The sequence below is a fragment of the Periplaneta americana genome, chromosome 15 (assembly GCF_040183065.1).
Source record: "Periplaneta americana isolate PAMFEO1 chromosome 15, P.americana_PAMFEO1_priV1, whole genome shotgun sequence".
Classification (NCBI taxonomy): domain Eukaryota; kingdom Metazoa; phylum Arthropoda; class Insecta; order Blattodea; family Blattidae; genus Periplaneta; species Periplaneta americana.
In genome coordinates, this window is record NC_091131.1 from 170,901,834 (window position 1) to 170,924,414 (window position 22,581).

The 22,581-nt window shown below is 41.0% G+C and overlaps 1 protein-coding gene across 2 annotated transcripts in view; it reads left to right on the forward strand.

Moving 5' to 3' along the window:
- LOC138715535 (E3 ubiquitin-protein ligase MARCHF3-like) overlaps positions 1-21,744 on the forward strand; it is a 90,724-nt gene extending 68,980 nt beyond the window's left edge. For both annotated transcript variants that reach the window (XM_069848574.1, XM_069848576.1), the window contains 4 exons: positions 1,347-1,391; positions 12,117-12,317; positions 13,894-13,981; positions 21,305-21,744. In XM_069848574.1, the coding sequence (XP_069704675.1) occupies positions 1,347-1,391; positions 12,117-12,317; positions 13,894-13,981; positions 21,305-21,381 (411 nt within the window). In that variant the 3' untranslated portion in view covers positions 21,382-21,744. The remainder of the gene's footprint in view (positions 1-1,346; positions 1,392-12,116; positions 12,318-13,893; positions 13,982-21,304) is intronic.
- The last annotated feature ends 837 nt before the right edge of the window (positions 21,745-22,581 follow it).

The window sequence follows — 22,581 nt, forward strand, 5'->3', positions numbered from 1 at the left end:
TGAAAAATAATGAAATTTTTAGTTAAAAATTGAAAACAAAATCTGTACAACCTCACTAAGGAATTAATAACATATTTTTAGCTTCAGAACACTAGCCAACATTAAAGAAATTATATTCTGAATAGCTCGTTCTCTATAAGAGAGGTATTTTACAAGCAATTTCAAAATAGTGTCTTAAAATATTGAGAATAGCACCCATGTTTAAATGACTTTTTTTTCTCAGAATGTCTTCAAAATAATCCCTGTTAGTGGCAGTAATCCCTCTGAATCACTCCTCTATAAGAAGGGATGAGAATGAGATAGTCCAAAGCCACATTTTAAGCGAAATTGTTTTATGTGCGAACTCATTTCTCATACATATTGAGCATCTACTTGTTGGATATTATAAACTCTACTCAACAAATGAAGTAAATAGCATATATGTCCAGGAAATTATGACACTGCACCTAATAGCATTGGACTCAATTTTCAATATGCTCTCAATAATTTTTCTTTTCTCTTTGGCTTAGAACTATATAATTCTCACCCCTTCATGTGTATAAAAATTTATTTATGCTCGACCATGCGGAAATGTAGTAATTATACACCTGGTAGCAGTCCTTTAATGCATGTCATTAAAGTACACTTTAATGCATATCATTAAAGTACACCTATTCATTAAAGTTCAGGTTTTCGATTATTCTCGGATATGCATTCGAATGACAACTAGCAAAACGTCACGCAGGCTGCAAATCCAATACTGTCGCAGAAGATTATGTTCTGTTACTGTAATAATTAGCGTTAATTGTAAATAATATTCAAATAAATTCAATTTGTCATCTCATTTTTCAATGTCGAATTCAATTTCAAGGTTATATCATGTTTAACGAGATTACATCAAGGTCGTCGACATTCGTTTCGGGGAAAAAATCAATACTTTCGCGTCTGCGCACATCTCACAATTCACGAGATTGCACAAGGTCAGTTCCCTTCCCATTCACATAAGATAACGTGAAAGTTATGAATAATTTCAAGTTATAAATATGGTCGAGCATAAAAGACGCTCGTATAAAATTATGAAACTCGCTTGTGCTCGTTTCATAAACATGCGTCTTAATTATTATCATTATAGGCTCGTTGCATAATGAACTATTATTTGCTTGGCTGTTTGTTCGCTTGCTTGTTTATTTATTTATCTATTTATTTATTTGTTAGTTTGTTTTGTGGATTTGTGTAAGGATATCATGGCTTGCGCACTGACGAAGCGCGGTTATAGATTATTGTTTTCTTTGTTTCTTCTTATCGGCATTGCTGCTAAATAACTACTACTGACATGCATAATTCATACTGGCTCTTTTTTTTTATAGATCGCTACAAGCGAAGACAAAATTCTTGACAAGAAGACAAGTCTGGTAAGTAACTAATAAGCGTGTCGTACGCCGGACTCCTGGTCGTTTCGCTCTCCGACGTGTTGTCGAGGTGGGGAGGGGAAACGGGAGTGACGTGACAAGATGGCTGTGGTTTGTGGGTGGGGTGATACGAAACTGTGGTGAAGTTTAAAGGAAAGACTGTTTTTAAAGTAACATTGTTTATTACAGAAATAACAGTGAAAGTGTAACTATGGTTCCCTCCTAGTTCTGTGGTAGGGGTAACGGGGGAGTCGTGATAGAAATTGATGGTTTAGAAATTCGTCCTGAGGCTTCGATGCGGGGAGAGTTATGATGGGTGATAGTAAAGTGCGACTTGAGTGAGAGGAAGGTAGGGGTAACGGGAGTGCCTGGGGAAAATCGGCTTGCTCTCAGGTGTGTTGTGGGGGGGGCAGGATAACGAGAGAGATGGAATGAGGTAGAAGGTTAGTTCTCTAGTTCGAAGGATCAACACAGCGTGCTGTGCGACTTACCGACTTCGAGAACAAGCTCCTGGCATCGGAGGATCAACACAGCGTACTGTGCGACTTACCGACTTCAGGAGCGGGGAAGGGTTACCTCTATCATCGACGGATCAACAGAGCGCACTCGCGACTTACCGACTCTAGAGGGGGGGGGACTGAGGAGATGGTTGTGTTTATTCGAACAAGCCGGGATAAGAGCTGGGAGTCGAAGTCAGGATGGTAAGAGATAAGGGTGATCAGGGGAGAGAAGTGTGCGGGTTGGAGGTGGTGATGAGGCTTGTAGCGAGACTAGAAAATTTAGAATACGTAAGAAGTGAGGCTAGTGTAGGAAAGAATACAGGAGACAGGGGCGCAGCTTGGCTCCCTGTTCCCGGAGTGGTGGCCGTGTGCAGACACGTCCGAACAAAAGACAACCATAGCGTAGGCCTGGTTGGGAGACTGCTGTCAGTGACGGAGGTCGCGCTAGAGCTACCTCTTTGCCATCTGACGAACGAGTGACTGAAGTCGCGGAGATGCGTTATATTTATACCCCTCGGAACAATGGTGGTTGAGGACGCCATTGACGTCACAGTGCCTGGGGGTATTTCTATTGCCAACGTGACTCGTCGCCGCGCGATCTTTGCTTTCTCCCTCACAAGAGGGAAAAAAAAGCGAGCCAACCTGCTTTCTGAGAGAGAGAAAGCAGCGACTCTCATTTTCGCGGGTAGGTTTGAACCGTTTAAAGTAGGACGCACGGGCATCGAGAATTGATATACACAACAATCGCCCCTCCTGTTTTTGCCCGTGCGGTACTACTAGTAAGTTATGTAATATAACCCTTACAACAAGACAATTAAATACAATGAACAGAAGTGGAGTATCACAAAATAAAAGAATACACTGAACATGAGAAAATACAATGAATGAATACAATAAATTGAAAGGCTAAGGTTGCCTAGTCCGAGAGTCCGTGTCTCTTAAGCTATGGAGGTCTCGGCCCCAATCTGTGCTTATCATATTTGGTCTGTATGTTTGGATCATGGTTTGTGAACGCCGATCGCGTGTCAACAATCTTGTTTCGTTTGCCTTGCGGCACCACTACACTCGCATCAATAGCTCGTTCGGTTTGATCACACATCGCGAACGCGCACACGGCGATCTGATCAGGTTGGCCACTGCGTTTTCTTCTTTGTGGAGGCAACACCGGCAATGGTGCTGCAGCGTCGCTCCTAGCAGCCTCCGGCGTCGTCTGGGATGGTGTTGGTGTGTCCGCAGGTCGGTCTGGATTAGGCGGGGAAGGTTTCGCCTCCTTGCAGGTGGTCACAGCGCGCCAACATCCTGGACCGCTGAGCTCGTTGGTCGTCCCTGTGGTCTCGGGAGACCGGATGTATCGAGGGATGTCGGTGTTGCTTGTGACCTCGGAATATGGGCCATCTGATGTCGGGTTGCCGCCTCGGAGTGGATCCGGCATCCCTTCTGTAGCAGTAGGAGGAGTAACTTTGTGCCTGGTGTCCGCGACGTCTTGGGCAACTATCTGGGACCCGCCAGGGTCTCCCTTTTCAAGTGGGTCCTCCACCTGTGGTACCTCCTCAGAGCAACAGATCCCCTCAGCTGCAGTGGGGGCGTGGCTGTCGCTCGTGACTCCTATCTCCAACATGTGGAGCTCTAGTGGCCTAGACGCTAAAGGATCCTCCTTGCGTCCGCTCTGTGAGGGAGGGCCACTGACATGGCCGGAGAGATGCTGGTACCGTTCCTCCTTAGCGGGATCTCCGGGTACAGGCTTGACAGGTGGCGGTGGCTGTTGCCTTCCGCCAGGAGCGGCGTCCCTTTGTGGTTCTGGCTTGGTACCCTCTCCGGTTCTGGGATTGTTGATCAACGGTACTACTGCACCGTTTCCCAACCTCAGCTGTCCTTGTCGATAGTCTAGTTGCGCTGACATGTCTCGCAACCATGTATTCCCTAAAATCGCATCAGCACGCAGCTCTGGTGCGACGAGGAAGTTGATGGGCTTCGTTGTTCCCGCAAGTGTGACGGGTATCTCTGCTTCGCCCTGGGTTGCCATTGTCTGCTCGCGTTGGGCAAGATGAATGACATCCTGTCGGGCTCGTATGGTGCTGCCATTTGGAATTTTCGCAGCATTGATGATGTTTCTGGAGGCGGCACTGTCGACGACCGCTGTGGCTGCGAGGGTTCCCATTCGGATGTCAATCCTCGGGACCGTTTCCTCTTCATCGGGAGCTAGAGCCATCTGCGCGACGGGGCTGGAGATCGGGATGTGGCGAGCAGGATCGGTGCGTCTCTGCTGTCGGACCGGACAGTCCCGATTGTAGTGGTACCCCGGGCAGTAGTGGCACCGTGGAGCGTTTGATGATGAAGTGGAATGATGCTTGGCAGCGGTGTGCTTGATGTCGCCCTCCAGAGGAACAGCACGATGTATCAGTTCCATTGTAGTTGTCGCAACAGGATGTCTGAGAAACGGCCGAAGTTGTGGCCGCAGAAGTTCGATGATCACTGGAATGATCGTGTTGGGATCGGCATTAGGAAAAAGTCGCCGATAAAGGAAAATTTTTCCCGTGATGAACTGATCGGCTGCCTCGTTTTCTCGTTGTTGCTTCCCGTAGAGAGAAGCTTGGAGAGTAGCCCTTACAGCCGGGCTGTCGAAGCGGTGAGTCAGTCCTTGTTGCAGTTCCTCCCAGGAGAAAGGAATGCCACTGAAGAGCAGTAGCCAGTCCCTGGCTGGTCCCTTCAGCTGCTGTTGAACGAGGCGTGACCACTGGGAGGGGTCTATGTGCGCCTCGATAAGTAGGTCGCGGCATCTGGAGATGAAGCCGGCCGGATCCTCGTGCTCCAATCCATGGAACTCGGGGAGCACAAGTGGTTGTGGAACCTCGGCGGGGCGAAGACTGCGCATGAGTCTCCGCAGCATCTCGAGTTCCATCTTATCTTCATCCTTCTTCTTGCGACACCAGTCGCAAATGAACGGGTTGCTTTCTCGGAGCTGGGGCTCGTCCTCGAGCCCGAGGCACACTGCGTGGTAGAAGGTGGGGCAGGTGCCGCAGTCGACATAGTATTGCCCGCGTCCGGGGCAACCCCGTTGGCAGCACTGGTCTCTGGTGCGTGTAAACATGGTTGGGCGCCACCGAGAAAATTACTCCTCTCGGAAGAGTGAAGAGCTATGGGGTGTATGTGGATTCGTCTCAGTACCAACTGAGAAAATGGCCCCACGTTGGGCGCCAATTGTCGTACGCCGGACTCCTGGTCGTTTCGCTCTCCGACGTGTTGTCGAGGTGGGGAGGGGAAACGGGAGTGACGTGACAAGATGGCTGTGGTTTGTGGGTGGGGTGATACGAAACTGTGGTGAAGTTTAAAGGAAAGACTGTTTTTAAAGTAACATTGTTTATTACAGAAATAACAGTGAAAGTGTAACTATGGTTCCCTCCTAGTTCTGTGGTAGGGGTAACGGGGGAGTCGTGATAGAAATTGATGGTTTAGAAATTCGTCCTGAGGCTTCGATGCGGGGAGAGTTATGATGGGTGATAGTAAAGTGCGACTTGAGTGAGAGGAAGGTAGGGGTAACGGGAGTGCCTGGGGAAAATCGGCTTGCTCTCAGGTGTGTTGTGGGGGGGGCAGGATAACGAGAGAGATGGAATGAGGTAGAAGGTTAGTTCTCTAGTTCGAAGGATCAACACAGCGTGCTGTGCGACTTACCGACTTCGAGAACAAGCTCCTGGCATCGGAGGATCAACACAGCGTACTGTGCGACTTACCGACTTCAGGAGCGGGGAAGGGTTACCTCTATCATCGACGGATCAACAGAGCGCACTCGCGACTTACCGACTCTAGAGGGGGGGGGACTGAGGAGATGGTTGTGTTTATTCGAACAAGCCGGGATAAGAGCTGGGAGTCGAAGTCAGGATGGTAAGAGATAAGGGTGATCAGGGGAGAGAAGTGTGCGGGTTGGAGGTGGTGATGAGGCTTGTAGCGAGACTAGAAAATTTAGAATACGTAAGAAGTGAGGCTAGTGTAGGAAAGAATACAGGAGACAGGGGCGCAGCTTGGCTCCCTGTTCCCGGAGTGGTGGCCGTGTGCAGACACGTCCGAACAAAAGACAACCATAGCGTAGGCCTGGTTGGGAGACTGCTGTCAGTGACGGAGGTCGCGCTAGAGCTACCTCTTTGCCATCTGACGAACGAGTGACTGAAGTCGCGGAGATGCGTTATATTTATACCCCTCGGAACAATGGTGGTTGAGGACGCCATTGACGTCACAGTGCCTGGGGGTATTTCTATTGCCAACGTGACTCGTCGCCGCGCGATCTTTGCTTTCTCCCTCACAAGAGGGAAAAAAAAGCGAGCCAACCTGCTTTCTGAGAGAGAGAAAGCAGCGACTCTCATTTTCGCGGGTAGGTTTGAACCGTTTAAAGTAGGACGCACGGGCATCGAGAATTGATATACACAACAAGCGGAATGTATATCTTACCCCAAGAATATTCTATTTTGTTCAGTCTCAACAATGGAGACAACGAGTTATTTTTATCCACCTTCCTTAATTAAAAATATCGGTAGTTAAATCTGGTTGATGAAATGGCATGTGATAGCGGTATTAATTTCTCGGCATAGGCTAGACATTGTCACTAAAGCTGCAATTTCAACGTTCTTTAAAATCGTAAATCATGCCATTGTACCAGATTAAATATGGTATATCACAAGTCAAACATGATATTCTCTACTAATTAAACGGTCTTTACCTAACTGAAACAACGCTTAGAATATTTCACAGAACAGTATTACTTATACGTCTGGCATTTACGACAGTAATTAGCCCTCTAATAATAGGCGTTTTAGTTTCCGATAACATATAGGAACGAACGTAATTGGTATCGTGTTCATCAGGCCAAGATCTACTGCGTGTTCAGTTCAAAGTGTGTCATGGCTCGCTGTATGCCGTCATGTAATCGTGCGCCGAGCCACTGTGTAACCTGCAACGTGCATAGCACCTATGGAAGGAGGCGGAAGTGAAGCAACTATCTGACTTATTAACGGATTTTCATTTTCCTTACGTCAAGCACTTAAATATAATTTTATACAGTACAAGGCTACAAACTAATGTTTAGTACGTTTAACGAAGAAATAAATGAACAATATCACAACCTAAAATTAACTGTCTTCAGAATATCTCTGCGACAAAGTCTCAAAATCAGGAATTATGCCACTTACTGTCAGTCGTAGTTGATCACGAAGGTATTTGTCTGTCAGTCGTGATCTAAATTTGGTTTTTACTATTTTCATTGTTGAAAATAATATTTCACAAACGTAAGTTGTAGCGAACATGGCTTCAACAGAGCAAGAGAAAGAACGAAGCTTCGGATATTTATTTTTTGGCAAAGATTTGAAAGTTCAACATTTGTCAAGTGCTTACACCTGGCTTTCATTTGACATCACATAGTAAATCAGTGAGTTCAAATTAAAGAGCTAACCGCATTAGTCGTACATTTGCTGAAAAAGGGTCGACGTACAGAGATGATGATGTTGTTGATGATGATGATGATGATGATGATGATAACAACAATAACACTTAACCTTTTAAAGATTCATCAATAACAGTCATATAGTATAATGCCGTTTTATGTTATACAACCGTTTTCCTCGTAATACTTGTGAACAAAACATACATTTAATATTCTCATCATATTGACAGCAAAAAAATGCGTCCTCCCATCCTACTTGGAACTTTCGTACATGGTTTCGAGAGAGACATATGCCACTCGCAGGTCAGAGACAAATACACTCCAGTGAGTGAGAGGGTGGAGGTTGTCGGAGGTTAGAAACAAGCGAAATGCACAGCTATCACTAAGAGCCACAAAGTGTCGCCAGTCACTTTCTCGCCACGGCTGGCCTAGAGAATTCAATCTTTCTACACTTACACAGAGGCGTATTACGTATGTGCCAGAGAAGTTGCCTAGCAAGTACGGCGTTCATTCTGAAGAGTACTTACCGATACGTACGGTAACACCTGTAGTGGCAAGAATATGAACTTATTGGAAACACGTACTGAGGTGAGTTTTTTCTTACTGTCGGGATATGTGGAGAGTGTTAAGACGATTACTTACGTATTTGTTGACATTAACTTCGACGGTCAACATGAACACGGAGCATTTGATTTGTGTTGTGGAATGTTGCCGTACGCAACCGATGATAACAAATACCCTGCGTACGACTTGCCCGCGCAAAATACAGTTCGAAAGAGGTTATGGTAGCACACAGACCGTACAGACCGCCATCTGTTGCTATGACGTTCAAGTTATACCGTACATGTTCTCAAGTTCAGATTAAACGCCTTGATTAATATGCAACTTCTCTGACATAAAAGCTGAAACTCGCTTTAAATCGCTGACTCATAACAGTGACGTCATGAAACAGTTTGAAATGAACACCCAGTAGTGAAGAAAGTACTTGTAGCTACTAAACCCGATCACATATAACAGATTAACAGCGATGTTGAATGGCTTTATAATAGGCCTAATCATTATGCATTGAAGACGTTAGAGATTTGAATTTATTAATATTCTTTCAGTAAGGTATGTACACTGATGTTCTAAGGTACCTGACATACAATTTTATGATCGTGTAAGCGAACGTACCAATAACGAGATAAGTCAGAACCAAAGATATAAAAAATTAACAAAGTTTGAAACAGTTATACTAGTTCTCAATAGATGACACTATTACTGGACGGTTAAAAATATATCAGGGAAAATGATTATGTAGATCAGGGATCGGTAAAAATGTTCATCGTGATCACTTGCAATAGTGACGTCGACAGGCAGTGCAGTAAATTGCCTTTCTTCACTCCCCTTCCGTCCAATTCCCCTACAACTCCAGTACACAGGCATCTATCAGTGGCGGGTTACCTGATGAGATTTAGATTGCTTCTTTCTCAAAATCTTCAACGTCTGTTCGGAAACTATGCTTTAGAAAGAATGAGAGGAACAGTATTTGTTGTGCATACGGTGGCAATGTAGACGTCTTTTGTGTTCTAAAATTCTAATAGGCACTTGTAAACCAAACATCTAGCGGCATTGTGGCTCCTGTCGTAGAATCATAGGTAAGCATGACTATATCCAAAACGGAAATGTATACATTAAAAATAAGGATAAAAATAATTTTCTTTTCATAAGGCTGGACGGGGCGAAGCAATTAAATCATTAAAAGAAACTAAATTCAAATAAGAGTTCTGGTACTGAAATATGATGAAACAAGATATGAATCAAAGAGAACTCCATGCAAGTTATGTTATTGGTTTGGAAATCGCAAAATAAAATAAACGAAGACTTAAATTAGATTTCACTGTGGGCACACAAATTTCGATTAAGGTTAAATCCAGAGAAATCGCAAGCAATCGTAATGGGACATAATCGTCTACGAAGTACTCTTGATAGTGGTACTACGTGGTACAGTCATTAAGTTCTAATACTGAGCGCATAGTGGCGTTGTTGTGCACTATAGCGCATAGGTGGCGCCATGGTATGATGCCTTGTCAGTTAGTCTCTCGACCCAACAAGAGACAGCTGAGTGCATGCACTGTAAGCAGAACTACGGTCTTTGTTGTGACGGCGATTTGAATGCGCGCGTCGGAACTCGAGTATGTTGCACTTTGAGCAACGGGCAAACGTCACGTTCTGTCAGAAATTAGGCGAAACTGCTATAACCGATCATAATTGGAGACGAAACATGGTGTTTCCTTTACGATCCGCAACTGAAGCGACAATCCGCCACCTGGAAAACGCCATTATTTCCAAGACAGAAAAATCCGCAACAAGACAGGTCAAAAGGCAAGGTGATGCTTTAACAGTTTTTTTTTATTCAAATGGAATTGTTCACATAGAATTCAACCCACAAGGTGCAACTGTAGACAAGATCCTCTACAAAGAGATTCTTGGCCGTTTAAGCAATTCAATTCGTCGTAAGCGTCCTGAGCTTTGGCATAGGAAGAATTGGCTGTTGCTACACGACACCGCCCCTGCACATCGCTCCATCCTTGTCCAAGAGGAACTTGCAAGGCAACAGGTCGCTATTTTGCCACACCCTCCGTACTCACCTGATCTCGCACCATGCGATTTTTTTCTCTTTCCCCTCATGTAATCAGTCCTACGAGGACGTAATTTTTATGCGGCCGAAAGGTCATGACTGCCACAAGAGAAGCCGTACGTCATCTTCCTGCCAACATCTTTCAGCGGTGCTTCCAGCAGCTACACCAACGTTGGCAGACGTGCATAGCGGCCAACGGCGACTATATGGAGGGAGGATGTCGATCTGTTTAAGTGTACGCCGTATCACGCGGCATCTTCTGAGACATCCAGGGTCTTGTGGGTGCCTACCCTTCAGGCGCCAGTGTAAGAACTTAATGACTGTACCACGTAAAATTGAATTAACTTAGTTTTGCATGATACTTAGAATTAAGATTGTATTAAACTAGTGGCTTGTGCAGCAAATGCTGCAAACTAAGTTCGTTAGACGTTCAAATAAAAATTTTTCAAATCTATTTTCAATGAAAAATACCAATCATTTTGAAAGTTATTTGCTTCTATAATAATGAAGCATACTACCTCTGAATATTATTTTTATGCCAAGTACTTTTTCTTGAACCTATCACCTTCAGTTTTTGAGTTTCAACGCTAAAACGCAAGTAACAATGTCAGGACGATCAGTGGGTTTTTCATGTGGGAGTAAAGCAATAGCTATTTCAGGTCATTGTGAATTGTAGGTGAAAGTTACAAAAAGTCAGGTTTGCTATGCTTTCGAACAATAGACATAGCATCTTGGTGTAGCTGCTGCATGTAGAGCTTGAAATGTAGAGGGTGAAATCATTTTATCCTGCTAAGAGTTCTTGCTGAAATGATCGGGATACTACAAAATTTTCCAGGCAAATTATTTTATCAGTAAGTAATACCGTCTTTCCTTAGGATCTGTAATATTTGCGCTCTCTCGAGCCAATACTGAATCTATGCCACACCGTCATTAAATATATGAAAAAGACCCAACACACTTGATTAATAACTATAAAATATATGATTTTTAATAACAATATTATTATCTTACGCAAGTTTTGTAGTTTATATATTAACATCATGGCATACATCTCGCCAAAATATTGTAAAAATTTTTAGAAAATTACTACATTGTAAAACTGTAAAAATTTGTAAATATTGTAATTGTAATATTGTAAAATTTTGACTTGTTCCACATCTTAAAGCTTCATTGCTCATGTAATATCTATAGAATAAAATGAATGAATGAATGAATGAATGAATGAATGAATGAATGAATGAATAGTAATAATTAATTTCTAATGGTAATAATGTCATTAAAGCACACCAAGTTTTGTGGATTTTAATATCCAGTACACAGCTGTAGTCAGAAAATTACACACAGCAGAATCAGACCTGTAAATTATTTTTCGTAAGTCTTGAAGCTTTACATAACCAATTGAATTTAAACTCTAAATATGTCAGCAATCCTGGAGGCCATGGCCTTCGTGTAATAGCCTATTGTTTACTGTAGTGTGTTTTGTTTTATTCGTGTTGAAATGCATAGTTCTCAAAACTGACGAAAGATGGATTTTGGAAAATTATGTAGGAAAACTGATGTATTGGTAAAGCTTTGAGGTTTTAATTTTTTTTTTCTATAAATTCTTCGCAATTAAATTCTTTCAAAATCTTATTCGTTAATATGATATCAGTAAATTCCTAGACATGTAATGTTGTACGTATATTTCTTTAAATTCTCCCATTAGGGTCTATGAGAAAAACAAAGAAAACGTAGTGTGATGCTGAAAATAACAGACTTCTAAATTTTCATGGAAATATCGTTTTCTGCTTCCCTGATACTCATGAAAAGTTATTTTCAGCGTACAGTCGGTCTATTTATAAAAATTTCTTCTAAATTATGAAACAGACTTTGTTCAAACTCAGTGTTTACGAATGCATTCAAACGGAGATATTGTACATTAAACATAATATTTTTTTGAAGAAAATAAGGAACTTATTTCAAGGAAAACAATACAAACGGGTATAATTCGAAATCGATTGTAACAAGCTTCGTGTATAAGATAACGCGATAGGCCTAAATGAAATGGTACAGACAGTTGTACCAGGCAAATGATTGGTTAGTCTACTTGTGCGTCCAGTCAGGATTCAACCTCGTCACGAATTTTAAAAGCATTCCAGCCATTAGTTTATTTGTCAGTAATTCCGAATGTAACGTTACAGCTAGTAGAGATCGCAGCCGACGAGTTCTGCAGGATTTGCAGAGACTCGGACAGCACGGAACATTTCATCTCGCCGTGCCGATGTAAGGGAACATTGGCTCTAATTCACCTCTCCTTGTTGGAAAGATGGCTGGCAGAATCGGACACCAGCGTGTGTGAGTTGTGCAGATATCAATCAGTACACAACTGTACGGACCCCCAGGTACGCATTTGCTTATTTCCAAATATGAGTTGGAGTGGCAATATCCACACAGTTCCCAGCATCTCAGCAGCTCCTATTAATAGGCATAATAGGATGAATGAAAGAGTGAATCTGTAACATCGCCCCTACCATAGGCTATGATGATGATGATCCACATACTGTTCATTACCTTTTGTGGAATTATCTGTTAAAACCAGCGAGTTAGAAGACAGAATCTAACTCGTTGGTTAAAACAGATGTTTTTGTATATCTGTTGCCTTTGAACGTGTTTTTAGAGTTAAACTTTCGAATTTGAGGCATTTTAACAATCTCAGACTCTAGAAAGATGAAATGAAATGAAATAGCCTACTAGTGTCCCTTAGAAGGGCTAAGGCCTCCTGCAAGAGGGAAAGCTCTGGCTCCTTTTTGCTCACGTGTCGAGCTAGTCCACGTGGGCGGAGTTGTGTACTACACATCGACAATTATGACTAAATATTAACACTTTGTCACTTAATTATAACCAAGATATTCAACACTTTTGTCATTTAGGATTGTACTCATTGCTGTTAGTTTGTTCTGCACGTTAGTTATCACATTAGAATATTTAGGCTTTGTCATTCAGGTGATTTCAGTTCCTACTCATTGGTCTACGTTTAATTCGCACTCAATTAACATATTAGGATATGTATCGCTTTGTCCTTGGGATGCGTTGTCTCTACTCAACTAGCTGTCGTCCTAGCTCCTTCCATCCTCTCCTACATTGTGCTACTCTCCTCCAGTGTGTTCCGATCTGCTGCCTGAAGGAGTCAGCCCATCTGATTCTCGGCCTTCCCCGTCTTCTCTTTCCTTGGTAGGGGTCCCAAGTAGTTGTTATTTGCGCCCATCTATTCCCCTGCAGCCTTACCACATGTCCTCCCCATCTCCATTTTATCCTTGCCGCTTCATGAACTATGTTCCTGGAGGATGTGATTTCTTGCAGACTCTTGTTGTTAATCCTGTCCTTCAAAGATATGCCGAGTATTTTCCTCTCCATTGCCCTTTGGCATACTGCTAGGGTGTTTTTCTGTCTAGCTGTGAGGGCAGCCGTACAAAAGGACTGGAACGATACAGGTGGTGAGTGCTTGGGGTCTGAGGTTCCTATTTAGTGAAACAAGACTCTAGAATACTCACTAGAAACACAATCACAGGCTAAAGTTTGTTTACAGACTATTCTTCTAACACTGCAGTGACTCCTAACACTTCGGCGTGGTCAAGTGACTGGCAGAGTAGGAATTGATAAAAACGTTTCCTATGAAAGTTGTTTGTATTGAAGAGCTCTATCAAATGGTACCTTATTTGACCCAGACTCCCACTTGAAATTTTAATGTGATACGCCACTGACCTTACTTCCTGTTAGAGCTGATTGATGAAATCAAGCTCAAGTGAAAGTTCACATGTGCTTTAGTTATAAATATTTTTGTCTCGAAAATTCTAATGCACTAGTTTCCGAAATAAATTACTGTTACGGGTGGTCTGAATCACCCTGCATATTGCGCAAAGCTACGCATCTATTGCCTTTCTTTCTTACAGTAACCCTGTAGGCATGTTTGCATTGCAGGTCCTGGTGTTGTCGTCCCCCGACCTCCTGCTCGACGCCGTCACGATGTGCACCGTCACGCCTCTCGCCGTCATCGGCACTCATTTCGGTAACTGGGTTATAGGCCTACTATTCTCAAGGGCAGAGGGGATTCCATAACGCAACCTGCGTCACTCTGACTTTGACGTGTGCTGCAATGAATTTTACATCTTTGTGTCGAATGATTCGTAATACGGTCGGTATGACGACTTCAACTGATAAATGTCAAGTTGAAAACTTCAGTCGGTCTAACGACTATCACACTGTACCTGTCTCTGAACCTAAAGCAAGCCGCTTCGACGCCGATTGAATGATGGATAGAATAGGCATCGACTTGTTTGAAATATTTGAAGGGCAGCTCTGCACAAAAGCCTGAGAAAATTGAAGGGCTCGGTGCAATAAGGTGCTAGCCCTCACTTTTGTGAAAATTGAGATTTATGTACAAACATACGTGGAATAATATTGTGCACTTTCTGTCAAAAGATGGTTCTGGTATGAGTATAAATTTCGCAGCAGTAAATGCATATCCTTTTTCTAATCAATGTTAAGAGTAATTTGTTTTGAGCAATAAGGCGCCAACCTATACCAAGTTGGAAGGAGAAAGTAGCCAAATGAACAGATTATAAAAAAATAAGTTAATTGAAACGATGGCATGGTTAACTGCACTGATGATAGCATCGACGACCCAGATTATATTATATCTGACTGGAAATGAAGGCACATCGGAAGAGATAAGGATTAATTTAATTTCTCATTATTAAAATAGTATCGAGGGATGACACCTTCTTGCATAAAAGTTAAACATTATAACAGTTACATATATATATATATATATATATATATATATATATATGAGTTATACATATATGAGTATATATATATTATATATACATTTTTTTTTTATTTGTTCCACTGTTTCAGTGTGAATTAAACATATCAAGGGAACCTGAGATTAGTCACATCAAATTCCCTCCAAACAGGAAAAGAAAGCGTCACCATCAAGACTGGGAACGTTTTAAACACAAGACAAGGAAAAATAAAGGACAACAATATACCTCACTATTCAACAAAGAAGTTATTCAAACTAGAGCGATCGTGATTTTGGTCGCATAGAGTAGAGTTGTATTCTCGGAGATATTGTTCCACCGTTTATGCTACAGAAGACTGGTCATATACCGGGTGTATCAAAAGGTCAGGTCAAGCCTTAAGGAGGTGATTCAGGATCTTATTTGCAACAAAAAATCCTAATACACTTTTTAAATATTCATCCCCGTTTCCGAGTTACACGAATATCACGTAGCCTACCGTATCTATCCCCATTTGATTCCACACCTAATGGATCTATCTGCTTGAGAGAAGGTAGGCTAATTGTCAGTAGTCTAGAGCAGATACTCAAAATGTCCCCCTCTTGCATGAACACACGCTTCAGCACGTCGTCTGACCTCTTGCTGCTCATTATTTATCCAATCCGTGCTGATGTATCTCCATTGCAGCCGTGTTAATCTTTGCAACGAGCTCCTCCCTGCTTGCTATCTCCGTTTGCTACATTTTCTCCTTCTTGCAGTCCCAGAGAAAGAAGTTCAATGGTGTTAAGTTTGGGGACCGGGCTGGTCAGGCAACTATGGTATCAACTATAGGGTACTCCACCACATTTCAGACTTCCACTACGCCAATGGTTAGATCACCATTTTCGAGGTAGAGGGATTGAAAGGGGTGGTCTCATTGCCTGGCCAGCCCAGTTCCCAGACCTAACACCATTGGACTTCTTTCTCTGGGGCTCCATAAAGAAGAAAATGTACCAAACGGAGACATCAAGCAGGGAAGAGCTCGTTGCAAAGATTAACACGACTGCAATGGAGATACACCAGCACGGATTGGATAATGTGCAGCGAGAGGTCAGAAGGCGTGCTGAAGTGTGTATTCGTGGGAAAGGGGTACATTTTGAGCATCTGCTCTAGACTACTGACAATTAGCCTACCTTCTCTCAAGCAGACAGGTCCATTAGGTGTGGAATCAAATGGGGATAGATACGGTACGTGATATTCGTGAAACTCGAAAACGGGGATGAATATTGAAAAAAAATGTAGTAGGATTTTTGTTGGAAATAGGGTCCTGAATCACCTCCTTAAGGCTTTACCTGACCTTTTGATACACTCTGTATAATCTTAAATGCTAATACAAAAAAATAAGTTTACAGTAACGAAGATGCATCAGTTGGACTTTAAAAATTTTCGTCCATTGACTTATTCAATACTGAAGAAAAGAGTTTCAGATTCAAAGAAACCTCTCCAATTTTCAAATGCCTCTTTAAGATTGACTCAGCTTTACCAGGCATTTTAGAGGTTGGTTACACTTACTAGCATGAACTGTCATTACATTCAGTATACTCTCAAGAATTGGGGTCGTCATAGTTCAACAATTTCAATTTGTGTATTACAACCTAAATATTCAACACAACTTCCTATAGAGAGTCGAAAATTAGCAGATGTAATGTTACTTCTGGAATAAATCCCACCAGTACATCATATTTTCTACAGGAATCTCGTTACTCACGGTACTGCAGGTGAAGAATATTAACCTGAAAATGTGGATATACTTGATGATATATAGTGCATGGTAAAATTGAATTGCTGTAATGCCATTTAAATTTCGGCCAGTGTATGGCACCAGTGCCCACCCAGCATCGTGATGCACAAGGGGAGCTGCGATAGGTAGCGAAATCTGATTACGAAAGCCCTATAACGGCCCCCAGATCACCGTGCTAACGACACGATATCTGCATTCTGGTTGGATGATCGTCCACCTCTGCTTCGACATGTGGACGTGAGGTCAGCAGCTAGCTGGACGATCATGGTCCTTCATGGACTGTCGTGCCTCGGATTATTATTATTATTATTATTATTATTATTATTATTATTATTATTATTATTATTATTATTATTATTATTATAAGCAAATCTTGTTGTAAACACAGTATAATACAACGTTAAATTAGAAAGTCCAAATATAGAGGACAAATTCAGATATTATTCATTATAATTCTAATTTAGTTAGTCCACACCTGTGGAGTAACGGCTAGCGAGTCTGGCCGCGAAACCAGGTGGCCCGGGTTCGATTCCCGGTCGGGGCAAGTTACCTGGTTGAGGTTTTTCCGGGGTTTTCCCTCAACCCTGTATGAGCAAATGCTGAGTAACTTTCGGTGCTGGACCCCGGACTCATTCCACCGGCATTATCACCTTAATTTCGTTCAAAGGCTAAATAACCTTAGATGTTGATAAAGCATCGTAAAATAACCCATTAAAATAAAATAAAATAATTTAGTTAAGTTGCATAAATGTTCAGAATAAATTTATGTTTGTTTATTCATTCGTAATTCCTCTCAAAGCAGTGTCCAACCATCTGGTGCAATAAGGTGCTAACCAACATAGACATCCCCGATTATCAAATATGCCTGTAATATAGGTCTTCCAAATTCGGTAAAATGTTTCAAAATTACATAAATGTAACTTAAGAGTCACAGCTTCACATTGAAAGCAGTTTCAGCATTTAAATTTCAATATTTGGTATTATGCGTTTTTCTAAACTTTAAAATGCTCATATCTCAGAAGTAACTACGTGTGGGTTTAACACCTTATTGCACCGAGCCCTTCAATTTTAATTGATGTTGCTAAAAAATTCCTTACATATTTTACAGAAAATAACGTTGTCTAATTTTTCATATAATACCCATGGAAACACCAAGATGGTTGAAAACTATGGTCCTTATGCACTATCTGTTCCCTTTCGTTGATCTTTACAACATAAACTACCACTAGGCATACTATAATGCAACTTATGATTATGTTCCCGTTCGCTGCAGTTTTATTTTATGGACAGTTTTCTTTATTAAAAACTAGCTTAAAGCATCTGGCGTTTCCCGGGTTTTCCTTTTTGCTTCTATACTTTCGGCAACTCAGCTATAGAAAACTAATTGTCTTTACTAAGCTTTCCTCATCTATAAGGATGAATCTAAACATAGCGTCACTTACAGTAATTAATGATCTTCTTAATCAAAACGCCTGCCAGAATTAACTCAATTTAAAACAACTGAATCCACACCTGTGGAGCAACGGTCAGCGCGTCTGGCCGCGAAACCAGGTGGCCCGGGTTCGAATCCCGGGTGGGAGCAAGTTACCTGGTTGAGGTTTTTTCCGGGGTTTTCCCTCAACCCAATACGAGCAAATGCTGGGTAACTTTCGGTGCTGGACCCCGGGCTCATTTCACCGGCATTATCACCTTCATTTCATTCAGACGCTAAATAATCTAGATGTTGATACAGCGTCGTAAAATAACCCAATAAAAAAGCAACTGAGCAGCAGGTACCAAAGAGAAAACATTCCATCATGCACCTTTCGTTCAACTATTCTTGTTTATGATTAACATTGTCTCAAAGTTTAGCTAAATAAAACCACACCCCTCGGTCCCTATACACCCGATTAGCATTGACTTAAAGTTGTACATTGATCTGAAGCTGTATTGGCATACATTTCATGTAATTCTCCGTACTTGTGTGCTTTCATTTGACCTTTAAAGCCAGTTGACGGTAAATAGGTAATTTCTTTGTTCCCAGTTTAAACACCTTTGGGTCCACACCTGCGGAGTAACGGTTAGCACTTCTAGCCGCGAAACCAGGTGGACCCCGGGTTCGATTCCCGGTTGGGACAAGTTACCTGGTTGATGTTTTTTCCGGGGTTTTCCCTCAACCCAATATGAGCAAATGCTGGGTAACTTTCGGTGTTGGACCCCGGACTCATTTCACCGGCATTATCACCTTCATCTCATTCAGACGCTAAATAACCTAGATGTTGATAAAGCGTCGTAAAATAGCCTACTTAAAAAACACCTTTGGGTGTACAACACTGAAGTGACTGGAACTGCAAAATACTTCAGAATTAAGGACACAGATATGGGAAACAAATTGTCCTCTGTTTCCTGCCATTTCACATCATTATTCATTCTCTAAATTATTAACTCATTTAAATAGCGATACAATTGTGCTCTTGACACTAACAGCAGCATGCTTGTTTGGTCCTCTCCTAGAATGAAAACTACGAACTATCACTTACTACCTCGGCTCCAATATTATTCGTTCCCTTTATTTTCTGTCGAATTTCGCTGCTCTTCATCTGAAAGTGTATCCTATATAAACTGATGTATTATTTTTCAAATTTTAGATCAGTTGTTGGTTTGATAGATCTACCCTTGTATATCAAGCAGTGTAGAGATAATCGAAACAGGACTAGCTTTGACGGCAAACTCTTACATTGCCGGATTGCTTCATCGCATTTTGCCAGAGATCATCCACGAATCTCAATTCCACAGCGTGGATACGACGCAGTGACCAACTGATATGACTTCGGGACAGAGATAGTTCTCGCAACTCATTTCAACCGAGCAAAGGATCACGAGCGCTCAAACAAAATGGCAAATCAAATATCGATATCATTTTGATATATCGATATTGTACTCATAAAATATCGATATTATGCAGGTTTTCATATCAGTAAGTAGGCCTACACATCTTACATGATCTATCACCAATTCAATAGAAGCTAGATATGCTTAGAGCAGATACAGCGTCGTTTCCTGCAGATCTGTCTTGGCTGTATTTTAAAATGAACGTAAATTAGTAAATAGGTGAGGTCTGATATTTTAACGCGAAATGTTGTTCTCTAATGTCAAATTAATAAAAACATGTTACGAAAATTTAACATCTGACATCAGTTGCTTAGCAACGGCAATGGATTAATCACACTATTCTGATCAGATTCTTACATTTGGTGTTTGATAGAAGGATGGAGTTACTTTTTGCATGCATTATATTTGACATTATATTCAAGGAAGGAAAAATAAAATCAATAACACAACACATCAATTAATTAAAAAAGCTTTCATTCTACTAAACTGAATCTTGATGTACACTGGTGTTCAAAGATATCTAACCTCCAAATTTTTGATCGTGTAAGCAAACTTCCTAACCACGGAATAAGTGAGAACCAAAGATATAACAAACTGACAATCTCTGAAATAGTTCTGCTAGTTCTCAATATGTGATCCTGTTATTGGGGCAGGTAAGAAGTGTTTGGAAAAGTGTTGATATAGATTAAGTGTAAATTATTCTCATAATTAACAATATCAGCCCTTTTCCGCTAAATTGAATGTCTTTTACAATCGTTGGAGGGAGGTTGAAATTTTTAATCATATAATGGAGATATATTTCTGTACAATTGGCGATACTGACTGTTATCTTCGCCATCTATTCACAGAAGTTATAAGTAAAGAAACCACACTTACATGAACAAATTATCGATTACTATCGATTATTAGGGGTCAGGTATCAGAGATCACGCCAGTGTTGAATGAAATTACAGAGAATATTTTATATTTAGTGAAACGAAATACAGTCGTGTACAGGTAAATATGTTATTTTGATAATAGATGTTATTTTATAAATTGGTTTACAACGCAATAATATTTATTTATTTAATTATTTATTCTGGTGTAGTTAAGGCCATCAGGCCTTCTCTTCCACAGCACCAGAAATACAAATACAATAACATAAATAAAAAGAAAAGAAAACACTATAAACAAAGTAAAGTAACACAAAAATATACACAGGTTGCAGTCACACAAACTTTAAATGAGTGATTAAGTATAATTAATTGTATCCTAACTAACTAACTTGCGATTTTAATCTAGAGTAAAAAACACAAATGAACACTTCTAGTGATACCTAAAAAGCATTAAACAAGACAAAATTTTCCAATTTAATTTTGAATTGTGATGAAGTCCGGCAGTCCCTGACGTCATTAGGTAACGAATTCCAGAGGCGAGGTACTTCTACAGTAGCCTATAGGAAGATGAGTATAAAGTTCTATGATGAGGGATAGAAAGAAGTGCTTGATGCCGGTTTCGAAGAGTTGTAAGGAATTGAAAGCGCGATAACAGATGATTCGGAGTAGAAGTATGCATGATTCTAAACAGGAGAGACAGTGAATGTATTGTTCTTCGTTCCTTGAGACGCACCCATGAAAGTAACTGGAGGGAAGGCGTTATATGGTCAAATTTACGAGTATTGCAGATGAATCGTATGCACACATTATGAACACGTTGTAGTCTCTCAGCTAAGAGTGAACTTACGTTAGCAAGGAATCGCAATAATCAAAATGGGGCATTACAAGCGTCTGAATAAGATTCTTTTTTAGACTAAGTGGTAGAAATTCTTTCATATGAAACAAGGAGTGAAGATGAGAAAATATTTTTTTGCAAGTGTGTAGCTAATTAAAATTTAATACTTGTGAAGAACTAAACATGTTATACTGAAATTGATTTTTCTGGGATTTTTTTTTTCTAGTACTCACTAATGTTGGTCAGACAGCGGCTGAGAAAGTACCGGAATCTTTGCTGCAGTCATCCACATCGATCTCTTAATCCGGACATCCTATATGTTTCGTTGCGGAGGATGCGTTCTACCGTACAGGCGACCAGCAGTTCGAGTCCATCCTAAGCTCCATATCCACGCACTGGCACAGATGGTGGAGGCGTCACTCCCTCGTCAGAGTGGTGCTTCCACCGAAAGTTCTGGATAAGGACGACTCCTCGAGTGCCAGCGGACAAGATAAAGTGAACTAATTATAAGTACATCATATGGTTAGTCTTGTAGCTTTAACATCTTGAAAAAATAACATGTTGCATTAAACCAGTAACAGAGTTCTGATTTCTGTAGACAGCATCTTTGACATTTCCTAAGAAATACTTAAATTTATTCAATAAAAATTAAAGATACACAAAATAAAAAAGATAAACTTTAGTAAACCTTTTTTTTATTCTTAGTTGTTGTTAACTGCTAGTCTTTCTAGTATTCTTTACAATTACTGTAGTAAATTTGATAATTCCTAGTGATAACCTGCATCCATTTTTCTCATTTGTTTCCTGCTTTGTTCGTGTGTGATCCATCCATCCACATCCCCTATAATCTCTTCGCAGATGTATCCATAGGCCTACTGATTACAACTGAATGGGTTATTTATGAAAGGGCCTAAGTCGCTAATTTCGTGAAAATGAGTTTTTAATGGAATACTGCTCTTTGGGTGTAGATACATCGATTTAGATATGAAGAGAACTAAGTTTCGCACTCTAATGCTTAGTATTATGACCTAGAATTTGTCGTTTGATTTTGAAAGGAACTAAGTCAATAACTTAGATCGTTTCAAAACTAAATATGCTTTCAGCATGTGGCATCACTGAAATGTTAAACAAAGGCATTCGATTTTTTCCTCTTATATTGCTATTTTGTCATTGTTGGGTAAGCGAATTGGTTATTCTGTATTGCAGTTGAGAGTTTATTATATCTGTACGGAAATTCACAATGAATAGTGAGATTGATAAAAAGAGAAAGAAAGGTGTAAGAAATATTTGTGAGTATAAAGGCGACAAAATCAAACGTGCAAGGCGGTACACAAAATGAGAAGTGAAAAGTTCTATAAGTGCTGAAAGAAACCGAGAAAGTGTGTCAAAACGATGAGCGTGTGCTAGGTCTTTGCTTTGACTTCATGCAGAACATTAGTTTACCAAACATCCCCGTCCAGGACCCATTTTACCTTCGCCAGCTATCGGTTTTTCCTTTCTGTA